This window comes from Mauremys reevesii, linkage group 13, assembly GCF_016161935.1.
Source record: "Mauremys reevesii isolate NIE-2019 linkage group 13, ASM1616193v1, whole genome shotgun sequence".
Taxonomy (NCBI): Eukaryota; Metazoa; Chordata; order Testudines; family Geoemydidae; genus Mauremys; species Mauremys reevesii.
The window spans coordinates 142,364-165,617 of NC_052635.1; the positions used below are offsets into that span (position 1 = coordinate 142,364).

General features: G+C 64.3%; 1 protein-coding gene and 2 non-coding genes across 5 annotated transcripts in view; all 3 read right to left on the bottom strand.

The window, feature by feature from the left end:
* Positions 1-109: 109 nt before the first annotated feature.
* The window catches only part of CHD8 (chromodomain helicase DNA binding protein 8), a 34,186-nt gene continuing 11,041 nt past the window's right edge, over positions 110-23,254 (bottom strand). The window contains exons 6-38 of one of the 3 annotated variants that reach the window (XM_039498224.1): positions 22,802-22,990; positions 22,518-22,586; positions 22,238-22,293; positions 20,856-20,973; positions 19,195-19,278; positions 18,718-18,855; positions 17,590-17,711; positions 17,226-17,469; positions 15,859-16,035; positions 15,487-15,630; positions 13,735-13,990; positions 11,966-12,179; positions 11,532-11,727; positions 10,903-11,070; positions 10,462-10,641; positions 10,013-10,123; positions 9,295-9,503; positions 8,711-8,910; positions 8,449-8,605; positions 7,781-7,870; positions 7,497-7,600; positions 7,190-7,304; positions 6,589-6,664; positions 6,284-6,338; positions 5,859-6,063; positions 5,420-5,628; positions 4,768-5,286; positions 3,242-3,390; positions 2,729-2,971; positions 2,333-2,446; positions 1,887-2,066; positions 1,267-1,392; positions 110-898 (exon numbers count right to left, since the gene is read on the bottom strand). In XM_039498224.1, the coding sequence (XP_039354158.1) occupies positions 419-898; positions 1,267-1,392; positions 1,887-2,066; positions 2,333-2,446; positions 2,729-2,971; positions 3,242-3,390; positions 4,768-5,286; positions 5,420-5,628; positions 5,859-6,063; positions 6,284-6,338; positions 6,589-6,664; positions 7,190-7,304; positions 7,497-7,600; positions 7,781-7,870; positions 8,449-8,605; positions 8,711-8,910; positions 9,295-9,503; positions 10,013-10,123; positions 10,462-10,641; positions 10,903-11,070; positions 11,532-11,727; positions 11,966-12,179; positions 13,735-13,990; positions 15,487-15,630; positions 15,859-16,035; positions 17,226-17,469; positions 17,590-17,711; positions 18,718-18,855; positions 19,195-19,278; positions 20,856-20,973; positions 22,238-22,293; positions 22,518-22,586; positions 22,802-22,990 (5,697 nt within the window). In that variant the 3' untranslated portion in view covers positions 110-418. Of the gene's footprint in view, positions 899-1,266; positions 1,393-1,886; positions 2,067-2,332; positions 2,447-2,728; positions 2,972-3,241; positions 3,391-3,431; positions 3,591-4,767; positions 5,287-5,419; positions 5,629-5,858; positions 6,064-6,283; positions 6,339-6,588; positions 6,665-7,189; positions 7,305-7,496; positions 7,601-7,780; positions 7,871-8,448; positions 8,606-8,710; positions 8,911-9,294; positions 9,504-10,012; positions 10,124-10,461; positions 10,642-10,902; positions 11,071-11,531; positions 11,728-11,965; positions 12,180-13,734; positions 13,991-15,486; positions 15,631-15,858; positions 16,036-17,225; positions 17,470-17,589; positions 17,712-18,717; positions 18,856-19,194; positions 19,279-20,855; positions 20,974-22,237; positions 22,294-22,517; positions 22,587-22,801; positions 22,991-23,254 lie in introns of those variants that run through there. The other 2 variants (XM_039498225.1, XM_039498226.1) reach the window with 2 other exon arrangements.
* On the bottom strand, positions 2,546-2,653 carry LOC120381349. The gene has a single exon (XR_005588036.1). It is a non-coding gene; the product is annotated as a small nucleolar RNA U6-53/MBII-28 (small nucleolar RNA).
* LOC120381350 lies at positions 6,747-6,849 on the bottom strand. The gene has a single exon (XR_005588037.1). It is a non-coding gene; the product is annotated as a small nucleolar RNA U6-53/MBII-28 (small nucleolar RNA).

The following is a 23,254-nucleotide window of genomic DNA, read 5'->3' on the forward strand; positions in this document are numbered from 1 at the left end:
CCCTATTACACAAGACATATTACATATTTATATAAATATAGCCCCCCTCCCCCCTACAATACAGCATTGGGCCCTGCACCGCTGGGGCTAAGAATAAGGGCTGCCACCCCCTGAAGGCCAAGTAAGGAGCAAGGATGCACACTGGCCCATAATGCCACAGGTTGGGGGGTGACCACAGCTGCTGCCTCATGCTGGGGTGCAGTTTTACTGGCCAAGCCCCCATACATCTAGCCCAGGGAGGCTCCCCTGCCCCAGGACAGGCTCTATGCCCATACCCGGGCAGAGTCCCCCCACCTCGGTACCCTGACCCCCAGCAGGGGAAGAGGATTGTTTGACGGATGCTGAGGGCCCACCATAGGGTTGCTCCAGCCATCCCCCACAGTCAGTGAGTTCCAGTACCCCCTTCCGTCTGTTCAGCTCAGTCGCCTCCGTCATTAGCACCATCACTGGAGTCCGAGTTGGCTGGCATCATGGGGTCATCGAGCAGGGAGAAGTCCTGTTCTGAACTGGCATAGCCCTGAGACAAGTCGTCTATCTCATCTTCCTCATCCTCCTCTTCCTCGTCAGGCTGCGGGTGCCCCAGGGAGCCCAGGTGCATGTGCGGGCCTGGGGGATAGCTGCCATGGCCCAAGCCTGGGTGCAGCAGGGATCCAGAGGAGGAGGCTGTAGGGAAGGGCATGTATGGCAGGGAAGAGCCAGGGGCTGGTCCAGGCTGGAAGGGGCCGTGTAAAGACAGAGGCCCCATAACCCCCAGCTGGCTCCGCCCGGCCCCGCCCATCAGGGATACCATCTTGGACAGCTCCACACCAGCCCGGCGACCCCGTGGCTGTTTCAGGCCCCCCTCAGATTCCAATGGCCCTGGCAACAGTCGGCTCATCACAGGGTCAGTCACGAAGCCCTGGGAAGGGAGAGAGAGGGGAGGAATTAGTGGGGCAAGGCTCCCCACCCCAGTCCAGTACCGCTATGGGGCTAGCCTGCCCCCAGCAAGGACAGTGGAGCCCTCTGCCTAGCAGCTAGAGATCCTCCTCGCTGTCACACCCCTCTCCCAAGGGAGCAGACACCATAGGGGGGTCTGAGGGATGAAACCCAAGGAGAATCCAGACAGACACAGACACAGCCTCTGGCCCTGCCCTTGTAGAGCGTTAGAACAGGCTGTATGAAGGTGAACGGTAAAGGTGGGGGGTAGATCAATGGGAGGGGGCTGGGTGAACCCTAGGTGAGATGGAAGGGGAGGTGGACAGGGAGGGGTTAGCACCTGCCTCTCACCTTCTTGCCATTCTGGGAGCCACTGGCCCCCAGGCCCCGTTCCAACCCCGGCAGGCAGCTCAGCTCCATTGGGCCTGTCTTTTTACACCGGTGCCACTTGTGCTGCTTGCGCCGCTCTTCCATGTACTGGGGGGTGGGAACAGGAAATGACACACAGGGATCAGGGCAAGAGAAAGTGACAACTGGTTATTCAGCTCTGGCTCTGCTTCCCCCAGCGGAGCAACTGCTCAGAGCCCCACCTCCCTGAAGGGCCTCTACCCGACAGCAGCCTCATGGCACCAGGGTGCAGTAGCTATCAGAGCCTCCCTCTATTTGGGGCCAAGCAGAGTCCATTCCCATAGGGCCCTGGGCCTGCTGAACGCTCCTGGAGTGTGTTCCGGGCACAGTTGTGTCTCTGGGAGTGAAGGGGCAGTTCAGGTGGATCACATGACGGGGGAGCCGCACCAGGGAGGAAGAGAGAGGCGTGTGTGCGTGTCCGTGTCCAAAGCCCATTTCTCTCCCATGTCCAGACCGGCACTGGGGAGCAGGAGCCCAGGCTGAAGAGGCAGGAAGCTGGGGCCTGAGGGCTCCGGGCTCTCCGGCATGGCCCTGACAGAAGGGAGGGGCGGGGTGACACTCACAGCCAGGAAGCGGGGGTCAATGGCAAAGTCAGGGTGTGCATGTAGCCAGGCCTCCAGATCAGCTCGGCGTGGGGCCGCCTCCCCCACTAGCAACGTCCCATTCGCCTTGTGCACAACTGGGATCCGCGCCTCCAGGTCGATGTCGGGGCCCCGCAGCCCTTCCAAGCACTGCAGCTCCAGCTGGGGCAGAGACACCCCCAGTCAGGAGAGTGAGACCCCACCGAGCCCCACCAGCCAGGAGAGAGACCCCCCCACCCAGCAATCCCACCTCCCCAGGTACTACAGCTCCAGCAGGGGCAGAGACCCCCCAGTCAGGAGAGAGACCCTGCCTCAGGCACTGCAGCTTCCACGGAGGCCGACACCCCTCTGCATACCACCTCACCTCCCAGGCTCTGCAGCTCTCGCTGGACCCCCACCCCTTCCGATACGCGCCCCCACCCCCTCACCTCCACCAGCTTCTTGCTGCTCTTCTTGTGGCCCAGTGGGTGCGGGTGCCGCTCATGTAGAGTGCCATTGGGGATCAGCTTATGCTTCTGGAATGTCAGCTTGATCCCCTCCTCCTGGGAGAGAGACAGGATCAGCATGGGGGCCGGGAAATGGGGGCCAATGCCATCCCAGCATGACCCCCCCCACACAGACACAGACCCACAGGGGAGCAGGCACCTCAGGTCTCCATGAGAAGCGAGTTTAACTCATTCCTCCCCAGGGCAGAGCCACATGCACTGCCAGGGAGATGTCGGTATTAGCATGGCAAGTCATCACAGGCACCACCTCTGGAGAGAGATCCCCTGTAACCCCCGTCCCCCCTCCCATGGGACTGGCACCCCCAAACCTCCACTCACGTCCTTGATCTGCACAGTGAACTCCTTCTCCTCGGGGCTGTGCCGGAGACGGGTGTACAGGGCTGGCACTTCCTCCTGGGGGCAGGCATGGGTAGCAGGTGAGCTGGCATAGTCACCTGGCAGCCGGGGGGCAAGGTCTCCCCCTTGGCCCCCGCAGAGCTCCTGGCTGCGCTGACTTGAGGGCCACTTCCCTGACAGCACAGCCTGGCACACCAGGTCGATGCGGTTAATGAGCACCCGGTCCTGGGGGAGACAGGGGGGGGCGTGTCAGTGTCACCATGGCAACCACCCCATTACAAGCCACGTAACTATGCCAACCACCCCATTCCCCCCCAGAACCCATGGCAATCACCCCATCCCCCCCACAGAGCCACAGCAACCACCCCATCAAAACCTGCCACGTAACCATAACCCCTACACGCCCCCACAGAACCTACCCCCAACAGCCCCACCCAGCTCCTCAGATGATCGGGGCTGGGTTTGTGTCCCCCTCCCCCGGCCAGGGAGCAGTACCTTGGGCCACTCGTGAGCACGCTGCCGCTCCTGCAGCAGCAGCTCCGGGGCAGTGGGCTGGGGAGAGTCACCCTCCTGGGAGGTGGGCAGGGAGAGCAGGGACTCCTCCTCCTCCTCCTCGGACAGCTTCCCCCCACACGGCATGGTACCTGGGGAAAGAGGGGGGGGGTGAGACGGACACCACACCCCCCCCATGGTCAGCTCCCCTCCGCAGGGCATTGTGCCTGGGGGTGGTGATACAGACACCCTGCCCCCATGGACAGCTTCCCCCCGCAGGGCACCAGGCATGAGGAAGAGATGGACACCCCACGCCCCCCCATGGACAGCTTCCCCCCACACGGCATGGTACCTGGGGGTGGGGAAAGAGGGGGGTGGTGAGACGGACACCACACCCCCCCCATGGTCAGCTCCCCTCCGCAGGGCATTGTGCCTGGGGGTGGTGATACAGACACCCTGCCCCCCATGGACAGCTTCCCCCCGCAGGGCATTGTGCCTGGGGGTGGGGAAAGAGCAGGGTGGTGAGACAGACACCACACGCCCGTGGTCAGCTCCCCTCCGCAGGGCACCCCCCCTCATAGACAGCTTCCTCCCACAGGGCATGTGCCTGGGGGTGGTGATACAGACACCACACCCCTAATGGACAGCTTCCCCCCGCAGGGCACCAGGCAGGAGGATGAGATGGACACCCCACGCCCCCCCATGGACAGCTTCGCCAGGGGGCATGCCTGGGGGTGGGTGGGGGAAGGTGGTGAGACAGACACCACACGCCCCATGGACAGCTTCCTCCCACAGGGCATGTGCCTGGGGGTGGTGATACAGACACCACACCCCTAATGGACAGCTTCCCCCCGCAGGGCACCATGCCAGAGGGATGGTAAGAGACAGACGCTCCACCCCATAGGCAACTCCTGCCACAGGGCATCATGCCTAGGGGGTGAGGGTGGGGGGAGACACAGGATGGTGAGAGACATCCCCTGCCCCCCACTCCTGCCACAGGGAGACGGAGGCCTCCTGCTTCCCACGGCCAGCACCCATCCTGCAGGCTGCCCTGCCTGCGGAGAGAGACAAGGGAGAGGAGGATGCAGAGACAGACAGCCCCGCCCCCACCCCCCCCAGGGGCTTGTCCCTAAGGCCAGGGGACTTCCCTGCACTCCAGAGGGGGACACCTTGATATCAAAGTGTGTGTGTGGGGGGGGGAATTCCTGGCTCCACGGGCCTTTAAGGGCTTCTGGAGGTGGTCCAGGAGGGCACCCCCACTTCTCATCACAGTCACTGGAACAGGCTGGGGGGTGGGGGGTCAGGTCCCCAACCCTTGTTTGCAGTCAGAGCTGGCTGAGGGAGACCCCTAGCTCAGACTGGGTACAGGGAGAAGGTATGGGGGTCCCACACTCCGCACGGTCCTCAGAGCAGGACAATGACCTGGATGTGGAGGGCGGGGGGCATCCCTGGCTCAGGGAGGGTATGGGTGACCCAAAGGGGATGGGGTAGAAGCCCAGGGAGAGGTGTACAGGGGGTCCCACACTCACCCCTTTCGTCGTCGCTGTCCTCTGAGCAGGACGATGATGACCCAGACGTGGAGGGCGAGAGCTTCCCCAGGTCGAGCTCGGAGTCCGAGTCATCAGCCGAGTCAGGTTTGGGGAGAAGCACAGGCAGCAGCGGGATCGGCAGCTCGGGCGTGGGGGGCAGGGGGGAGGCCGTGGCGGCTCCAGCACCCCCTGCAGGGGGTTGAGGCATCCCAGCCCGGCCATGCAAGTAGCTGAGGCGGGCGGCCAGAAAGGAGAAGTCGGGGTCCTGCATGATGGTGGTGTCGGTCTGGCTCAGCCCATGGCGTGCTGCCCCCTGCAGCAGCTCCCCGTCGTGCCGCCCACACTCCCACCAGGTGGGCAGCTCGGGGCCTGGTGGCTGGCACAGGGCCAGGCGCTCCTGCAGCAGCGGGTGACACAGGACCTGCTCCCGCAGACGGCGCAGCAGGTCCACGCGATACAGCGTCCTGGAGGCCCGCTCCTCCGAGATGGGCTCGATGAACAGCGTGGGGTCTGGGGACTCTGCGGGGAGAGATGGTGGTGGTGGGGGGCGGAGGTCAGAGATTTTGGGAGCCCAGACCCCCAACATTCCCCTATCCTCACCCTATCTTATGCCCACTCAAGGCTGCTGGCAGATAGACAGACAGTCACTCACCGTCGCTGGCGGCCGGGGGCAGCCGGCACACCTGCCGGCACATGGCCACAAACCCATGGAAATACTTGGTGAGACTTTCGTCTGTCTTGCGGTCGAGCCGGGCCAGCGCCCGGAAGTGGCCCCAGTGGAAACGCAGCGTGTCAGGGTCGTACTCCACCCCGAAACTGGACACCACGCGGTAGAAATCTGATTGCTCCCGACGCGTCCACCTGGGGGCAGGGAACAGGAAAGCCTCAGCGGGCCCGTGGAGCTGAGCCAGTCCCTGGGATGCTGCACCTCTGCCCCAAGCCCCACCACCCTCGCCCCAGATCCCAGAACCAGGCACCCCCATCCTAGAGGCCTGTGGTGGCTGCAGGGTGCATGTCCCGTCTCCACAGCACGTCCTTGAACAGGGTGGGGCTCCCCTCCCCCCTGCGGCTGCATGTTGCCCTGGCCTCACCGCTGCTGCTTCTCCCGGCGCACCATCTCTTTGAGCTTGCAAGCTGCCTCGCAGCGCCGGCGTCGCCGGTCCCCCCGCTCTGCGGCTTCCATCTTCAGCTGCTCCTGCTTGTAGCTGCGCTGGCAGGCGGTGATGAGGCGCCGCAGGCGGGCCGTGAGCACTGAGCCCGGCGGCCAGAACAGGTGCCCGGGCTGGGCCGGCTGGCCTGCAAGGGGACAACGGGGGTTAGAGCCCCCCCCAGTGCACGGACTCTGCACCCCAACACTCCCCCGGCTGGCCTGCAGGGGGACAACAGGTCAGAGCCCCACCAGTGCATGGACCCTGCACCCTAAACCCCTCCCAGCCACCCCCAGCCTACATGCTACAGGACAGTGCCTGCTTTAACCCTTCCTGTGCTCCAGCCACCCTCTCCCTCACCCCCTTACCTTCATCCCCATCCACCACCGAGATCTCCTCGTCCAGCAGCATCAGGGGATCACCCTGGGGGTGAGGAAGGAGAGACACACTAAGGACTGGGAGTATTGTGCCCCTCAGCCATTTCACCCGCCCCCTGCCCGATACGCAGCCTGCTGCCTGCCCCAGACAGGGACAGATGCCCCCAGGAGCCAATGGGGGGCTGGATTATGGCAGGGGGAGAAGGGGTCTCTGGGGATGGGGAACTCGGTGTGGAGAGGGACCTGAGGGCAGAGGGGGACCCTGGGGTGAGGGGGTGGCCAGGAGTAGCTCTCACCTCGTCGTCCTGCTCCTTGGCTGGCCCGGACAGCGGTTTGTACTCAGGGTCCTCGCAGTCTTTGTCAAACTCCGCCCTGAGGCCCATGGGAAAGGAGGGATTAGTGACCCCCCCGAACTGCCCCCAGCTGCGCCTCCTCCACAGCCCCTGTGGGGCTGGTGCCTCAGAACTCCATGAGGAGCAAGTTTAACTCATTCCCCGCCAGGGCAGAGCCAAGTGCTGCTGGGGGGTCGGTATTAGCATGGCAAGTCATCACAGGCACGCCCCTCCGGACAGGTTACCCAGGCCCCACCCTGATGGCTGCCATTCCCCCCCCCCACCCGCGTGCCCAGGCCCTGCCCCTAGACCTGTCAGTCACCTAGACCAGGGGTTCTCAAACTGGGGGTCGTGCAAGCTGTCAGTCTCCACCCCCAAACCCTGCTTTGCCTCCAGCATTGATAATAGTGTTAAATACAAAACAGGGGTTTTAATTTGCAAGGGGGGTCGCACTCAGAGGTTTGCTGGGAGAAAGGGGTCACCAATACAAAAGTTTGAGACACACTGCCCTGGACAGTCACTCACCCTGCCCCCGTGCCCCGCCCCTACCCATGACAATCCTCACCCCTCCCCCACATCCAGGCGGTGCTCCGCAGCGATGGCCTTGTCATCGGGGCGCCCGGCCTTCTCCAGGAAGCAGAGAGCGGGGTCAGCTCGCATGGTGTTGTACTTCTCGTAGCCTGGGGGGAAGGGGCACAGGTCAGGGGTCAGCACCCCCGCTTCCCTCTCTGTGCACACAGACACACTGGGGCCAGAAACAGCCTTCCCTGGCCCAGCCACTCTGGACCTGTCCACTCCCTTCCCACCGCATGCACAATTTACCCCGCCCCGTGCTGCCAACCTAGAGGAGACACCCACCCCCACACACGCACCATGCTTGAAGACCCCAATGAGCAGGGACTTGTCGGCCTCAGCGTCCCACCAGCCGGTTGGCACCTCCAGCTGCTCCACCAGCGGGAACCAGATGTCGATCTCGCTGGGAGGAGAGGGGGCAGAGAAACAAGTGAGATGCAGGCCCAGATGCAGGGAGGAGAGGGGGCAAGTGACCGGGACGGACCAGGACAGGGCGGGAGTCAACAGGCAGGAGTGAGGGGCACGGGGGAGGGGGGGAGAGAGGCAGTGGAGCACAGCGTGGGAGGGGCACAAGGTGCATTACCTGGCACCAGCACCAGCCAGCACCTTGCTGGCCTGGTCCCCAATCACCTCCTGGCGCAGGTAGTACAGCATTCGCACTCGCAGCAGCACCCTGGCAGAGAGACATCACAGGGTCAGAGAGAGCACTGAGCCCATGCTGGGGAGCAAGAGGCCTGGGCCCCATCCCCAGACAGGAGAGGGCAGCCCGGACCTCTAGTGGGGTGAGAGTGTATGAGCCGGATGCCTGGGCACTTACTTGCACTAGTGGGGAGCGTGTGCATGTTGGGGGGGAGGCGGATGCCTGGGTCCCCTGTATGTACATACGTGTGTTGGGGGGAGCCCGGACACCTGGGTCCCTTATTTGTACTAGTGGTGAGTGTGTGCGTGTTGTGGGGAGCCCGGATGTCGGGGTCCCCTGTACCAGTGGCGTATATGGGAGGGGTGTGGGGAAGAGAGAAGGAGAGCTGGATGTCTGGGTCCCCTGCTTGTACCAGTGTTGAGTGTGCGCGCTGGGGGGAGGGGGCCTGGACGCTGGGGTCCACTACTTGCACTATTGGTGAGCATGTGCATGTTGACGGGGGCCTGGACGCCTGGGTCCCTTACTTGCACTAGTGGTGAGCGTGTGCATGTTGGGGTGGGGAGGCGGATGCCTGGGTCGTGTGTGTGTGCCCGGATACCTGGGTCCCTTACTTGTTGCACTGGTGCTTGAGGTGCTTCTTGTAGCTCTCGTCCTGGAAGAGCGTGTCGGGGTTGTACTTGCGGATCCACTCGGCTTTGTGGACGTCAAATGTGCTCTGGGACTTCACCTTCTTGCCCTTGCGCCCCCGCGGCACGGGGATTGACAAGCCTGGCGGACAGATGGACAGAGAGGTCAGCCCAGGGCGTCGCACCCAAGGGGCTCCACCGCTCCTCTCTCAGGCAGCTGGGCAGGGAGCGAGCTGGGAACCCTCACCCGAGTGGTTCTGCAGCTCCTTGGCCTTGCCGTTCTCAGCTGGGCTGATCAGGTCCCAGATGAAACCCTTGATGTTCTCGTCACCTCGGTAGTGCAGCAGGCAGTAGACCAGGATGGCGCGGCAGATCGTCTCCACGTCCCGCTCCGACAGGCGCCGCTTGAACCGCCCGTGGGACAGGATCTCTTGCCAGCGGCCCCAGCTGTGGGGAGCCGCACGGGTCAGTGCTGGCCCTGAGACCCCTCCCCCAATATCCCCTGCCACAAGGAACCTGGCCATACCAAGCCCTCCCACCGGCACCTGCAGCCCTGGCTGGTTGAGCGCCGGCCCTGAGATCTCCCCCAAATACACCCCCCGTGTCCCCTGCCACAAGGAACCTGGCCATACCAAGCCCTCCCACCGGCACCTGCAGCCCTGGGGGACTGTCTGGTTGAGCGCCGGCCCTGAGATCTCCCCCAAATACACCCCCCGTGTCCCCTGCCACAAGGAACCCGGCCATACCAAGCCCTCCCACCGGCACCTGCAGCCCTGGGGGACTGGCTGGGTCAGCGCCAGCCCTGGGAACCCCCTGACAAGCTCTCCTCACCCATAGACCAGCAAGTGCTTCTCCACGCGGAAGCAGTCCGTACGCCCGTATGAGTGGTGCAGGGGGTGGTGGCGGTCATGACGCCTGGAGCGCGGCCGCTCTTCGTCTTCGCTCTCCAGGTCTGAGAACTCTACCAAGTCGTCATCCTTCAGGGTGCTGAAGTGCCGGGTCTGCTTCCGCACCCGCGGCGTGTCGATCACCAGGTTATTCTGGGAGGGGAGGGATGATTACACCTAGATTGGGAGGGGGGGCACACAGGGAGCGCTGCCAGCCCAGCCCCCAGAACCAGCTCCTGCTGTAGGAGGGCAGCTCTGGGATACGCCCCCCACCCCTTCGGCTGGGAGAACCTCCTGCCGCCCAGACCCCCTCTTCACCTCTCCAAGGTGGGTTCCCTTTCAGGACAGGCTGGGGCTTTCGGGGGGGGGGCAGGGAAGCTTGGGAGTGAGAGCTAGAGCCAGGAAGCTGTGGGGGCTCACAGCACAGCGGGAAGCAGCCTCTCCTCCAGGTAGGGCTCCGACCCAATGCCCATCCACATTACTGGGGCAACTGTCTCTCTCTCTGCCCAGCCTGCCATGGGGATGCGAGGCTCTGGGGTCCCTAGCAACACCCTCCCACACCCGATGCTCTCCAGCCCCTCTCCCCACAGCTGAAGAGGACACGTTCCCCACCCCCAACACCCGTGTCCCATGCCCCCTTGTGCCCACTCCTCCCCCCAGACCTTGCTGTTGAGAAGGTCCAGGTCCAGGTCCGCTTTCTTGGCCCATTTCTGCCAGAAGTTGGGGTCGTCCAGGGCAATATCTGTGCGGTTCTCTGAGGCCACGAAGCTCGCCTGGTGGAGGCAGCCAGGGGGTTAGAGAGGTGGGGGGGGAGGGGAGCCGGCAGGGGGAAGGGGGTAGGCGGTGGGGGCGGTGCCCCTGGATCTCCAAGCTACAATGCGCCATGTGTCTAGCCATCCCACTTGTCCCTCCACACTTCCATTCCCCACCCACAGGCTGACCTCTGAGTGTGTCCGTCTGTCCCTGCCACCGGGATACAGGTGAGACATGGCCCCGCAGGGCAGTGGGGAGGCAGAGCTGGACCATGGTGAAGGGGGAGCTCCTGCACTCTCTCCAGAGGGGGGGCTGGGGGTATCTGCAGGAGGAATCTGCACGGGGCAGCCGGGGGTACCTTGGCGAAGGTGGAGCCCTTTCCCTCACTCTCAATGGTGATAGTGGTCGTACGGCGCAGCAGGATCTGGTCAATATCCTCCTCACAGAACTTGGAGCCCTCATCGTCCTCCTCCATGATGGCAGCGTAGGCCCCCTTGCGCAGCAGGTCCTCGATCTCCTTCTTCGAGAACTGCTGGATCTGGGGAGGGGGACAATGCACCGTTCCCACAGGTACCCCCAACATCACAGCAACCCCCAGCCCCCCGGATCCTCCTCCCCGTCATGCCACCACCCCAGCCCACGGGTACCCCAACGTCACAGCCCCCCGGAACCGCCTCCCCACCACGCCACCACCCCAGCCCACGGGTACCCCAACGTCACAGCCTCCCACCAGCCCAGCACCCTGAGCCCACCACCCCCTCTTCCTGGGGCTGGATAGGAGTCATGCCACGACTCTCACCCCGGCGATGCTGCCCTCGCGCCCACTCATGGACTGCAGCACGGCCTTGTCCAGCCCCAGCTTGAGGCTGGCCTTGTCGAACATCTCGCGCTCGTAGGAGTTGCGGGTGATGAGGCGATAGACCTTCACCGCCTTGCTCTGCCCAATCCGGTGGCAGCGCGCCTGTGCCTGGGGAGAGAGGGGCATCAGGGCGCTTGGTGCCTTTGGTGGGGGGAGGAGCCAGTGCCTGGGGCGCGGGACCCAGAGTGTGCTGAGGGGCAGGGAAGGGGAGGAGCTGGGGGACAGTGGTTGTTGGGCCCGGGGAAGTGCACAGGGGTGGGACAGCCCCAGGGGATGCTCAGGGATGGGGCAGGGTTTTGGGGTAAAAGAACACTCAGGGACCCCAGAAGGTGCTCTGCGGACGGGGAGCCCTGGAGAGAAGACGACGACGCTGCAGGGAGTACAGGAAGAGAAGGGCATGACCCCCTCGTCAGCTCTCGGAGGCAGTACACAATGGGGACAGGGTGTGGGGCAGGGGAGGGTCCCCGGTACCTGCAGGTCATTCTGGGGGTTCCAGTCCGAGTTGAAGATGATGCAGGAGTCGGGGGCGGGAAGGGGCTTTGAGGGGAGCTGTAGGGGATCCCCAGTACCTGCAGGTCGTTCTGGGGATTCCAGTCGGAGTCGAAGATGATGCAGGTGTCGGCTGCGGTGAGGTTGATGCCCAGGCCACCTGCCCGGGTGCAGAGCAGGAAGACGAAGCGGTCCGAGTCAGGCTTGCTGAAGCGGTCGATGGCGGCCTGCCGCAGGTTCCCCCGCACCCGTCCGTCAATCCGCTCGTACAGGTACCTGCGAGGGAGGGGCCAGCACCGTGTTTACGTAGGGCCTAGTGATGGAACTCCATGCCCCACTGCACCCCCAGCTTCATTACCACTAGCCCCGTACACCCCTTCCAACCTACCACAGCCTGTGTGGATGTATGCTCTACAGCAGAGCTAAGGTCACTCCCCCCCGCCCCGCAGATCCCAACCCCTGCCGGGGGGAGCGTCTGTTCACACACAGGCCCTGGAATAGCAGGTGCCCTCACCGCCTCTGGATGAGGTAGTCCTCCAGGATGTCGAGGCAGCGCACCATCTGTGAGAAGATCAGCACCTTGTGGCCGCCCGCCTTGAGCTTGGGCAGCAACTTGTCAATGAGCACCAGCTTGCCGGCCGAGCGCACCATGGCCTGGAGGTGCAGGTCATGGGGCACGTAGTGCGGGCAGGAGTCCCGGAACTCAGCCAGGATCTTCTCCTCCGCGCCTGACAGGGAAAGAACAGGTGGGCGCGTTAGCCTGGGGCCCAGCATTCCCCCCGCCTGGCCCTGCTGAGATGCCCCCATTGCAGGGACGGGCGCCGGCGGCAAGGGGGCAGCGCTGCCCGAGGGGAGCTGTGAGGACGGGCGCCGGTGGCGAGGGGGCAGCGCTGCCCGAGGGGAGCTGTGAGGACGGGTGCCGGTGGCGAGGGGGCAGCGCTGCCCGAGGGGAGCTGTAAGGACGGGTGCCAGTGGCAAGGGGGCAGCGCTGCCTAAGGGGAGAGCCCCCCACCTGGCCCTGCTGAGATGCCCCCATTGCAGGGACGGGCGCCGGTGGCGAGGGGGCAGCGCTGCCCGAGGGGAGCTGTGAGGACGGGTGCCAGTGGCAAGGGGGCAGCGCTGCCTAAGGGGAGAGCCCCCCACCTGGCCCTGCTGAGATGCCCCCATTGCAGGGACGGGCGCCGGTGGCGAGGGGGCAGCGCTGCCCGAGGGGAGCTGTGAGGACGGGTGCCGGTGGCGAGGGGGCAGCGCTGCCTGAGGGGAGAGCCCCCCGCCTGGCCCTGCTGAGATGCCCCCATTGCAGGGACGGGCGCCGGCGGCAAGGGGGCAGCGCTGCCCGAGGGGAGCTGTGAGGACGGGTGCCGGCGGCGAGGGGGCAGCGCTGCCCGAGGGGAGCTGTGAGGACGGGTGCCGGCGGCGAGGGGGCAGCGCTGCCCGAGGGGAGAGCCCCCCGCCTGGCCCTGCTGAGATGCCCCCATTGCAGGGACGGGCGCCGGCGGCGAGGGGGCAGCGCTGCCCGAGGGGAGCTGTGAGGACGGGTGCCGGTGGCAAGGGGGCAGCGCTGCCTGAGGGGAGAGCCCCCCGCCTGGCCCTGCTGAGATGCCCCCTTTGGAGGGACGGGTGCCGGTGGCAAGGGGGCAGCGCTGCCTGAGGGGAGAGCCCCCGCCAGGCCCAGCAGAGATGCCCCCATAGCAGGGACGGGTGCCGGCGGCACGGGTGCAGCGCTGCCCGAGGGGAGCTGCGGGGACCGGCGCCGGTGGCGCGGGGGCAGCGCTGCCCGAGGGGAGCTGTGAGGACGGGTGCCGGTGGCGAGGGGGCAGCGCTGCCCGAGGGGAGAGCCCCCCGCCTGGCCCTGCGGAGAGGCCGCCTGGGGCGGGACGGGTGCCGGCGGCCAGGGGGCAGCGCTGCCTGAGGGGAGAGCCCCCGCCTGGCCCTGCTGAGATGCCCCCATTGCAGGGACGGGTGCCGGCGGCAAGGGGGCAGCGCTGCCCGAGGGGAGCTGTGAGGACGGGTGCCGGTGGCGAGGGGGCAGCGCTGCCTAAGGGGAGAGCCCCCCACCTGGCCCTGCTGAGATGCCCCCATTGCAGGGACGGGCGCCGGTGGTGAGGGGGCAGCGCTGCCCGAGGGGAGCTGCGGGGACAGGCGCCGGCGGCAAGGGGGCAGCGCTGCCTAAGGGGAGAGCCCCCCGCCTGGCCCTGCTGAGATGCCGCCATTGCAGGGACGGGCGCCAGCAGCGAGGGGCCAGCGCTGCCCAAGGGGAGAGCCCCCCACCCGGCCCCTCACCGTTGATGAGATAGGGGTGGTTGCAGCACTTGCGCAGCTCCATCATGGTGTTGAGCAGGTTGGGCATGTTGGTGTGCCCTGCTCCCTTGGACAGGAAGGAGAAATTCTTCTCCAGGATGGCCCGGTAGTATTTCTTCTGGATGTTGGTCAGCTCCACCTCGATGATGGTCTCCTGCTTGGGCGCCAGGTTCTTCTCTACATCCTCCTTCAGCCGCCGCAACATCATGGGCTTCAGGATGGCCTGGAGCTTCTGCACCTGGGAGCAGGGCCGGGGCAGTCAGCACTGGGAACACGCCCTCCAGGCAGGGGGAGGAGGTCTGCACATGGGGGAGGAGCCCAGGGCCAGGAGAGCAGGGGGCTGCGGTCTGGGATTGAGGGGTACTGTCAGGGATGGGTGTTGTGAACAGGAGACAGAGAACAGGCGTGTGCGGGGTAGACAAGGGGCTTGGGGCGTGCATGCGGGGTGGTGTGGGACAAGGCGCACGGACGGGAGTTGAGCTCATGGTGCGCAGGCAGGAAAGCGGGGACGAGGGGCTCGGGGAGGGCAGGGCGGTGGGGCGCGGACGAGAGGCTCGGGGAGGGCAGTGGGGTGCGGAGAAGGGCATGGCAGGGGGGCACGGACGAGGGGTTTGGGGAAGGCAGGATGGTGGGGCACCGACGAGGGGCTTGGTGAGGGCAGGGCTGTGGAGCGGGCAGGTGTGGATGGCAGGGGATGAGGGGAGGGCAGGGCGGTGGGGCGCCGAGAAGGGCAGGGCAGTGGGGCGCCGACGAGGAGCTCGGGGAAGGCAGGGCGCCGACGAGGGGCTCGGGGAAGGCAGGGCGGTGGGGCGCTGACGAGGGGCTCGGGGAGGGCAGGTGTGGATGGCGGGTACGAGAGGCTCGGGGAGGGCAGGGCGGTGGGGCACCGACGAGAGGCTCGGGGAGGGCAGGTGTGGATGGCAGGGGACGAGGGAAGGGCAGGGCGGTGGGGCGCCGACGAGGGGCTCGGGGAGGGCAGGTGTGGATGGCGGGGGATGAGGGGCTTGGGGAGGGTAGGATGGTGGGACGGGAAGGGTGGGGGATGAGGGGCGCATGGAGGGCAGGGCGGTGGGGCGCCGACGAGAGGCTCGGGGAGGGCAGGGCGGTGGGGCGCCGACGAGAGGCTCGGGGAGGGCAGGTGTGGATGGCGGGGGATGAGGGGCTTGGGGAGGATAGGATGGTGGGACGGGAAGGGTGGGGGATGAGGGGCGCATGGAGGGGAGGGCAGTGGGGCGCCGACGAGAGGCTCGGGGAGGGCAGGGCGGTGGGGCACCGACGAGAGGCTCGGGGAGGCAGGTGTGGATGGCGGGGATGAGGGCTTGGGGAGGGTAGGATGGTGGGGCCCGGGAAGGGTGGGGATGAGGCGCATGGAGGGCAGGGGCGGTGGGAGTGCGGACAAGGGGCACAGGGAGGGCAGGGCGGTGGGACATGGACAAGGGGCGCGGGGAGGGCAGGGCGGTGGGGCGCCGACGAGGGGCTCGGGGAGGGCAGGTGTGGATGGCGGGTACGAGAGGCTCGGGGAGGGCAGGGCGGTGGGGCGCCGACGAGAGGCTCGGGGAGGGCAGGTGTGGATGGCAGGGACGAGGAAGGGCAGGGCGGGGGGGCACCGACGTGGGGCTCGGGGAGGGCAGGTGTGGATGGCGGGTACGAGGGGCTCAGGGAGGGGAGGGCAGGGCAGGGCAGGGCGGACGACGGGGTGGGACAAGGTGGAGGGGGACGCCCGCCCACCCTTACCTGCTCCTCTGTCTTGAGGTCCCCGAAGTCCTTTAGGAACTCGGCCTCAGAGGGGAACTGCGAGGGCTCCAGGAAGTGCAGCAGGCTGAACAGCTCCTCTACCGTGTTCTGCAGCGGGGTGCCCGTCAGCAGCACCTTGTGCTCCTGGCATAGGACAGGGCGTCAGGGGGCGGCCCCATGCTACCCCTGCCCCCAAAGAGCCCCCAACCCCCCACAGCCAGGGCCCCAAAACCTCCACTCAGGGCCCAGCACATGGCGGGAAGCCCACAGAGGGAGGTCCCCCACCTCACCCCCAGCTGAGCTCCACCGCAACCACCCTTTCCCCCCCTGCCCCCCACCTCCCAGACCCCTCTGGGCCCCCAGGCGTCCCACCAGGTCCATGTGCTTGAGGCTGTCCAGCAGCTTGCAGTTGCGGTTCTTGAGCCGGTGGGCCTCGTCGATGATGACACAGCGCCACTCGATCTCCCGCAGCTCAGGGCAGTCCGACAGGATCATCTCGAAAGTGGTGATCAGCGCGTCGAACTTGTAGGCGCCGGGGATCAGCCGGCCCTGGAGGGGGGCAAGGGCAATCAGACAACGGGGGTGGGGTGGGGTGGCCACACTGCGAACCAGCACAGCCAAGAACAGCCTCCCCACAACATGCCAGGGCAGGATCCCCACCTCCTGGAGCCGTGAGACCCCCTCCCCAAACCCTTCCTACCTCTCCCTCCCCCTGTACCCCAGAGACCTGCGCCCATCCCCAAGCCTGCCCTGCTGGGACCCCCGTGCGTCTGCCCCTCCCCCCGTATCCAGGAGTCCCTGCAGTACACACGCGTGTATCAGTGTCCACGCCCCCGTGGGTCTGCCCCTCCCCCCATACCCAGGAGTCCCCGCAGTACACACGCGTGTATCAGTGTCCACGCCCCCGTGGGTCTGCCCCTCCCCCCATACCCAGGAGTCCCCGCAGTACACACGCGTGTATCAGTGTCCACGCCCCCGTGGGTCTGCCCCTCCCGCCCCTGCGGTACATGCACCTGTGTCGGTGTCCACGCCCCCGTGGGTCTGCCCCTCCCCCCATACCCAGGAGTCCCCGCAGTACACACGCGTGTATCAGTGTCCACGCCCCCGTGGGTCTGCCCCTCCCGCCCCTGCGGTACACGCGCCCGTGTCCACACCCGTGGGTCTGCCCCTCCCGTCCCTGCGGTACACGCGCCCGTGTCCACGCCCCCGTGGGTCTGCCCCTCCCATCCCTGCGGTACACGCGCCCGTGTCCACACCCGTGGGTCTGCCCCTCCCATCCCTGCGGTACACGCGCCCATGTCCGTGCCCCCGTGGGTCTGCCCCTCCCGTCCCTGTGGTACATGCGCCTGTGTTGGTGTCCACACCCGTGTGTCTGCCCCCCCCCCCACCCCGTCCCTGCGGTACACGTGCCCGTGTCCGTGCCCCCGTGGGTCTGCCCCTCCCATCCCTGCAGTACACGCGCCCGTGTCCGTGTCCACGCCCCCGTGCATCTGCCCCTCCCCCTGTACCCAGGAGTCCCCGCAGTACACACGTGTATCAGTATCCACGCCCCCGTGGGTCTGCCCCTCCCGTCCCTGCGGTACACGCGCCCGTGTCCACGCCCCCGTGGGTCTGCCCCTCCCGTCCCTGCGGTACACGCGCCCGTGTCCACGCCCCCGTGGGTCTGCCCCTCCCGTCCCTGCGGTACACGCGCCCGTGTCCATGTCCACGCCCATGTGGGTCTGCCCCTCGCCCCGTACCCGGGAGTCCTTGCAGTACATCTCATACTGCTGGATCATCTGGCGGGAGGCCAGGCTGCCATGGTAGACGATGCTGTTCATCTCGGTCCACGTGTTGAACTCGCGCTCCCAGTTGGTGATGGTGGAGAGGGGAGCAATGACCAGGAACGGGCCTCGGATGCCCACATTATAAACCTCCTGCAGGAAGGCAATCGACTGGATGGTCTTCCCCAGCCCCATCTCGTCTGCCAGGATGCAGTTCTGCCTGTGGGGGGGAGAAAAGGGGGTCAGCTTCCCCTCCACCCCAGCCCCTCTGCAGTTCTGCCAGCTGAGTGGGAGACACAGAGCTAACCCCAGCCTCACCCGTCCCCCAGGCCCAGCTCACCTGTTGTACCAGTTGAAGAGCAGCCAGTTGACCCCCTCCAGCTGATACTCCCGCAGCTGGTTGCGGTTCTTGTACTCATGGGAGAGCTCCAGTTTCTTCCAGGAGATGGCCTGGGGGCGGGCCTGGGGAGGGACAGGGGGGACACCATCAGCATGCCGGAAAGAAGCCCCCCTTACACCAGCGACAGTGGAGGGGGGCTGCCCGGAGAGAAGACAGACGCTGTCACTCACTATGCCTAGGCGTTCCAGGTGCCTGACCTGCTGCTGTTGGGATGGGAGGCAGCTTGGGGGGAGGGGGTGATGGCAGAGCCGGCTTGGGATGGGGGAGAGGCAGGATGGGGCTGTCACTCACCATTCATTTAAGCAGGGTGGCTGATGGGTGGAGCCAGGGTAGGGGGTGGAGCCACAGCTGTTACTCCTCCTGCCTCTGAGCTCAGGGCCTGGATGCATTTGGGCTGAGGGGGCGGAGCCGGTGTCTGATGGGGTGGAGCTGAGGGCTGTCACTTATCACGCATTTAGCTCAGGGTAGAGTTGCCAGGCATCCCGTTTTTGAGTGGAATGCCCGGTTGAAAAGGGACCCTGGTGGCTCCAGTCAGCACCGCTGACTGGGCCATTAAAAAAGTCTGGTTGGCTGGCTCCTAGGCGGAGGGACAGCCATAGTGACTCCACGCACTGCCACCGCCGCGGCTCCATAGCTCCCATTGGCTGTAACTGCAGCCAATGGGAGCTGCAGGGGCGGTGCCTGTGGGTGTGAGCAGCATGCAGAGCCATCTGGCTGCCCCATGCCTAGGAACTGGACAGGCCAGTCGTTTCCGGGAGTCACCTGGTGTAAGAGCTGCCTGGAGCCCACGCCCTGAACCCCTGCCCCAGGTCAGAGCCCCCTTCCGCACCCAGAACCTCTCATTTCTGGCCTCACCCCACACCCCCAGCCACAGCCCTCACACCCCCGCCCTGCATCCCAACCCCCTGTCCCAGCACGGTGAAAGTGTGTGTGTGTGGGGGGGGGGGGGGGAATGGAGTGGATGGGGCCTTGGAGAAGGGGCAGGGCAAGGGTGTTCGGTTTTGTATGATTAGAAAGTTGGCAGCCCTAGTGCTGCGACTGGGGGCAGAGCCAGAGACTGTCACTCACCACGCGTTTGAGCTCAGGGTGCCGGGCCTGGATGCGTTTGAACTCACGGACCTTCCCCTCGTCCACATCCTCCTTGAGCTCCCAGGTGCTGTCCTCATAAGGCAGGGAGCACCACTTCACTAGGTAATAGATCACCGGCTGTGGGGCCAGGGACAGGCCCATGGTCACAAGGGGCTCCAACAGCTCATCCCCGCCCCACAGAGAGTGTCAGCTCTCTCCAACCAGGCCAGGGCCATGTGCTGGGAGGGGAAAACTGCAGGAAGGTCGCCACTGCTGCCTGTTCCCAGTCCCCAACCCCACCCCCAGAGTGAGTTCCCACAGAGCTTCACGCCAAGCCCAATAGCCCCCCCATAAATCAGGGGGTTTTGCAGCCCCAGAGCCTTGGCCTCTGCCCCAGACCCCACTTCCTCCCCACACCTCACTGTCCCAGTTTCCCCTTCCCCCACACAGCTAAACCCTCCACCCCACCCTGGTCACCTCTCCGTTGTCCTTATCGACACTGTGAGACTCATCCAGGATCCGGTCGACCTCCACGTAGTCAGGGTTAAAAGGCTCCTCATCCTGGGGAGGAGACGTATATAACTCGCCTCGACCTGTCCCCAGTCTCCCTGAGGGCTGACACTCACCCACACCCCCCGTCCTGGCTGGGGACCCCCAGCTCCCACCCTCCCAGTCCTCTGCTGCTACGAGGAAGAAGCCAATCCTATGGCCACAGTGCCAAAGGGACCCCTGGGTGCCAATGGGCAGAGGGCACGGCGGGCAGAGGGCTTCACAGGGCCTCCTGGGTCAGTTAGGTGTGTCAGAGCTCACCAAAAGGTGTCAAGTGAGGTATGTACTGTGAGCCGGCAGTCCACTGGCCACCACTCCTCGGGAAACGCATGTACAGAGAACACTTATGGAGTTCCAGGTCTGCGCTGGAAATTATGTTCTTAAGGGTTTCGAGTTAGGGTGGCAACACCCTCGGAAACGCTGCTTTCAGGCCGGCAGGACCAGACACTTCTCAAATACTCAAGAGACTTTAAGGCCAGGAGGGACCATCGTGACCGTCTAGGCTGCCCTCCTGCACATCGCAGGCCCCGGACCCTCACCCACTCCTGTAACAGACCCCTCACCTCTGGCTGAATTATTGACGTTCTCAAACTATGGTTTAAAACTTCAAGTTAGAGAGAATCCGCTGTTGACACTAGTTTAAACCTGCAAGTGACCCACGCCACAGAGGAAGGTGAAAACCCCCCAGGGTCTCTCTGTCTGGCCATGTGGTTATTGTCTGCCTCACAAAGTGCACCTATCTGCATAGCGAGCCACAGGCTACGGAAGAGATTGCAGCATCTACAGGAATGACAGACAGCGGGGGTGGCCTGTATAGGAGGAACAGCCGAGAATTTCTGCTGTACCTCGGAGTGCAAAGTGACGCATGCCAGTGCCTTCACCTGGGAGGCAGCCAGCCTGGCGCAAAGTGCGGCAAAGAATCTGGGCGAGCAGTACTCATCAAGACAGGAGAGTCTCTAGCATAGTCAGTCCAGGCTCTGGAATGGGTGGTGGTGTTTCATTTTCTAGTCACCCTCTCTTTCCAATACTTTACTTACTGCAACGGGAATCTCTATGCTTCGTTAATGAAACTCTATCCTCGTTTTCACTACTAACCAGAGGTTCTCATCCTAGTTACCATTGTGGGCTGCACATGTAGCTCTGTTTGTTACATAGGCTGCCCCCCACACAATAGATACACTACCTGTATGGCCCTGAGGGTGTCATATGGGCCACAGCTGCATGCTGACTGGGCCGCGGGCTGAGAACCGCAGCTCTAAATGTACCCAAGTGCTGTGCTGAGGGAGCGGTGATCTGAGGGTGTCCAGCCTCTTTGGGAACAGCGTCTGTGGATGTTGCGAGTGGCCAGGGGAGGCATGGAGGATCCAGGAGCTGGGGCGTGTCAATCGCTAACTGATAAGAGTAACAGTGGGGCAGGCGAGGCCCAGGGGGGCAGTGCTTGTGTTGCCCATGGAGTTGGGGTGCTGGGTTGCCCTCACGCTCAGGCCAGGGGGTAGTGAGGGGCATCACAGCCTCAGGTACCCCCAGGAAGTGTCACTGCTGCCCAGACCCTGTGGTCCCCCCCATGGCTTATGCCCACCCCCCGGTACCTCGTGGAAGAAGTGCCTCATCTGAGTCATCTTGGTCTTGAAGCGTTTGAGTTTCTGGTGGATTCGCTTGTCCTTCTCCAGCTGGGAAATGGTGGCCCATTCACAGTGCAGATACGAGCTGGAGGAAGGGCAGAGGGGTTAGACAGACAGACAAATGGACAGACATCACGTGAGCGATATTATACCTGGCCAGAAACTGGAGTTTGAATTCCATGCCCAGAAATTCCGACAGTGGGGAGTTTTCTCCATTCAGAATCTGAACAGAAGCAGAAATTTCAGAATCTCCCAAGAAACAACCCCCCCAAAACAAATGTGACCCATGGGCATGGAAACCCGCCGTTTCCATAAGGTGAAGGTGGAGCCTTATGAATTTATGGTTTCAAGTAGTCTCATTTTATATGAAAACAGACAACACAATAAGTTGTGCTGGCAGGAGTCGCCAGCAGCCATGGCCCACAGAGCTGGTGGCACACCAGCCATCCTTCAGTCAAGCTAAATGGAAGGAGCAGTTCAATGCCCTGTTAGGTAGTGACCGCTGGGAGCGGTAGGAACCCATCCCCCCAGGCAAACGGTCTGGCTGCAGAGGCAGGGTCTGGAGGCTCACTGGTAGCAGAGCTTTGCGTGTGTGAAAGCCGGAAAGCCAGCAGGAAGAAGTGATGCACCAAGGAGCATGGCCTAGGGAGGGAGCTGAGACATGGAGCTCCTTGGGGCACAGGACTGGCCGCGGAGTCAGGCCTGGAGAGCATGGGTCAGGAAACTGCCTTATTGTGTCCCAGGGCATAGAATTGTGTGTTGGTTCTTTAGGATTGCAGCAAAGAGCAGACCTGACTATCACCAATTTCTCTTCATGGCCCCAGATTTCGACAACCTGCCTGGGCCTTCAGGCCCCAGGATAATGTACATAAATGGAACATCCCAATTTGTTAATAGAAAAGTTGAGTCAAAAGAGAGCCAGTCAAAATGAAACACTTTCTCGTTCTAGGGATGCCCAGGAAGTAAATCTTCTTGTCAAAAGTTTGGTTGAAATTGTCACAGAGCCAACACATTTTGGGGCTTTTGGGGGGGGGGGGGAAACTGTTGTGCCGAAAATGTTTCAACCAGCTCCAAAAGGCTCCCATGCTCCATCCCTTTGGCACCCTTGACCCTCCCCAACTGGGCACTGGTGCCACGTGCAGTGGGGAGTGGCCACCCCAGTGCCTCTACCACCCAGGGTCTGTGGCACTAGCTACTCCAGATCCATCTGCCCCCCCTCGGGCCCTTGCAGGGGAAAACCAAAGCTGGGGAGATGCGGCTGCAGCCTCCCCACACCACGCGGGGGCAGGTGGGGAGCTAGATTCGGAGCACTCCAGGGGGGACGCCTTGGGGAAGGGCATGACACCTACTAGTTCTTGTATTTGACGAAGAATTCCTCTGCTTCCGTGAACTGCCCTGAGGGGAGCTGGAGAGAGGGGGAGGGTGTTAGTGCTGCTGACACCCTGTACTCAAATCCCTGAACACCCTGCACCCCCACCAAAGCACCCCGCTCCACCCTCCTCCCCTGTGGCCAGACTGCAGCCAGCACCCGCTAGAGGAGAAAGGCCCCATATCCCAGTCCCTGGCCCCCTCTTGCAGGACCTGGTGCCTGGGAGGCGTCAGACCCATCCTCACAGCGTGCGCTCTCACCTCCTTCTTCACCACCCGCATGGACAGCACCTTGTCCACGATGGCAGCATCCTCCTCACTGGGGTTCTCCTGAGGGCAGGGATGAGAGAGATTGGGGGAGTGGGAATTACACGCAGCAGAAGCCTTTCCCCTTTCACACCCTGCCTCCCAGACTGCAGACTGGGCCCTAGCCGCAGCTGCATCACACTTCACCCTTGTGCCCCCCCCCCCCCAGGCTTACCACAAGGAGAGGTGTAGGGAGCAGTGGTTCTGCTCCCTGCATCCCCCTGGGGCCCAGGACTCACCACAAAAAACTGCATGGAGGGCAGGGTCTCTCCCTCCGGCTCAGGGGCAGAGGGCTGTGGCACGGGAGGCTGCTCGAGCCGCACTGGCCCTGTCACGTCCAGCTCCTCATCCTCTTCATCGTCAGTGATCTTGATGTCCAGATCCTCAGTGTATTTCTTCCGCTTCACTTGCCGGTTGGAGCGACGCTTCTGGGGGTGCGGGAGTGGGGCGCGTGTTAGAGACACCCCAGGACAGACACTGCACACAGAGCCTGGACAGCGCCCCCACATACACACATAAGGGGTTAGAGGGCAGCAGGGCAGACACCCCCACACACACACACACGGGGTGCAGGGCACAGCCCCCTGCTCCACTCACTCCCCCTCTCCCCCTCAGCAGAGATCGCACTGCTCCCCTTCCAGGCAGGGAACCCAAGTGTCCGGGCAGCCTGTGTACCCAGCCCCCCCCGTGGG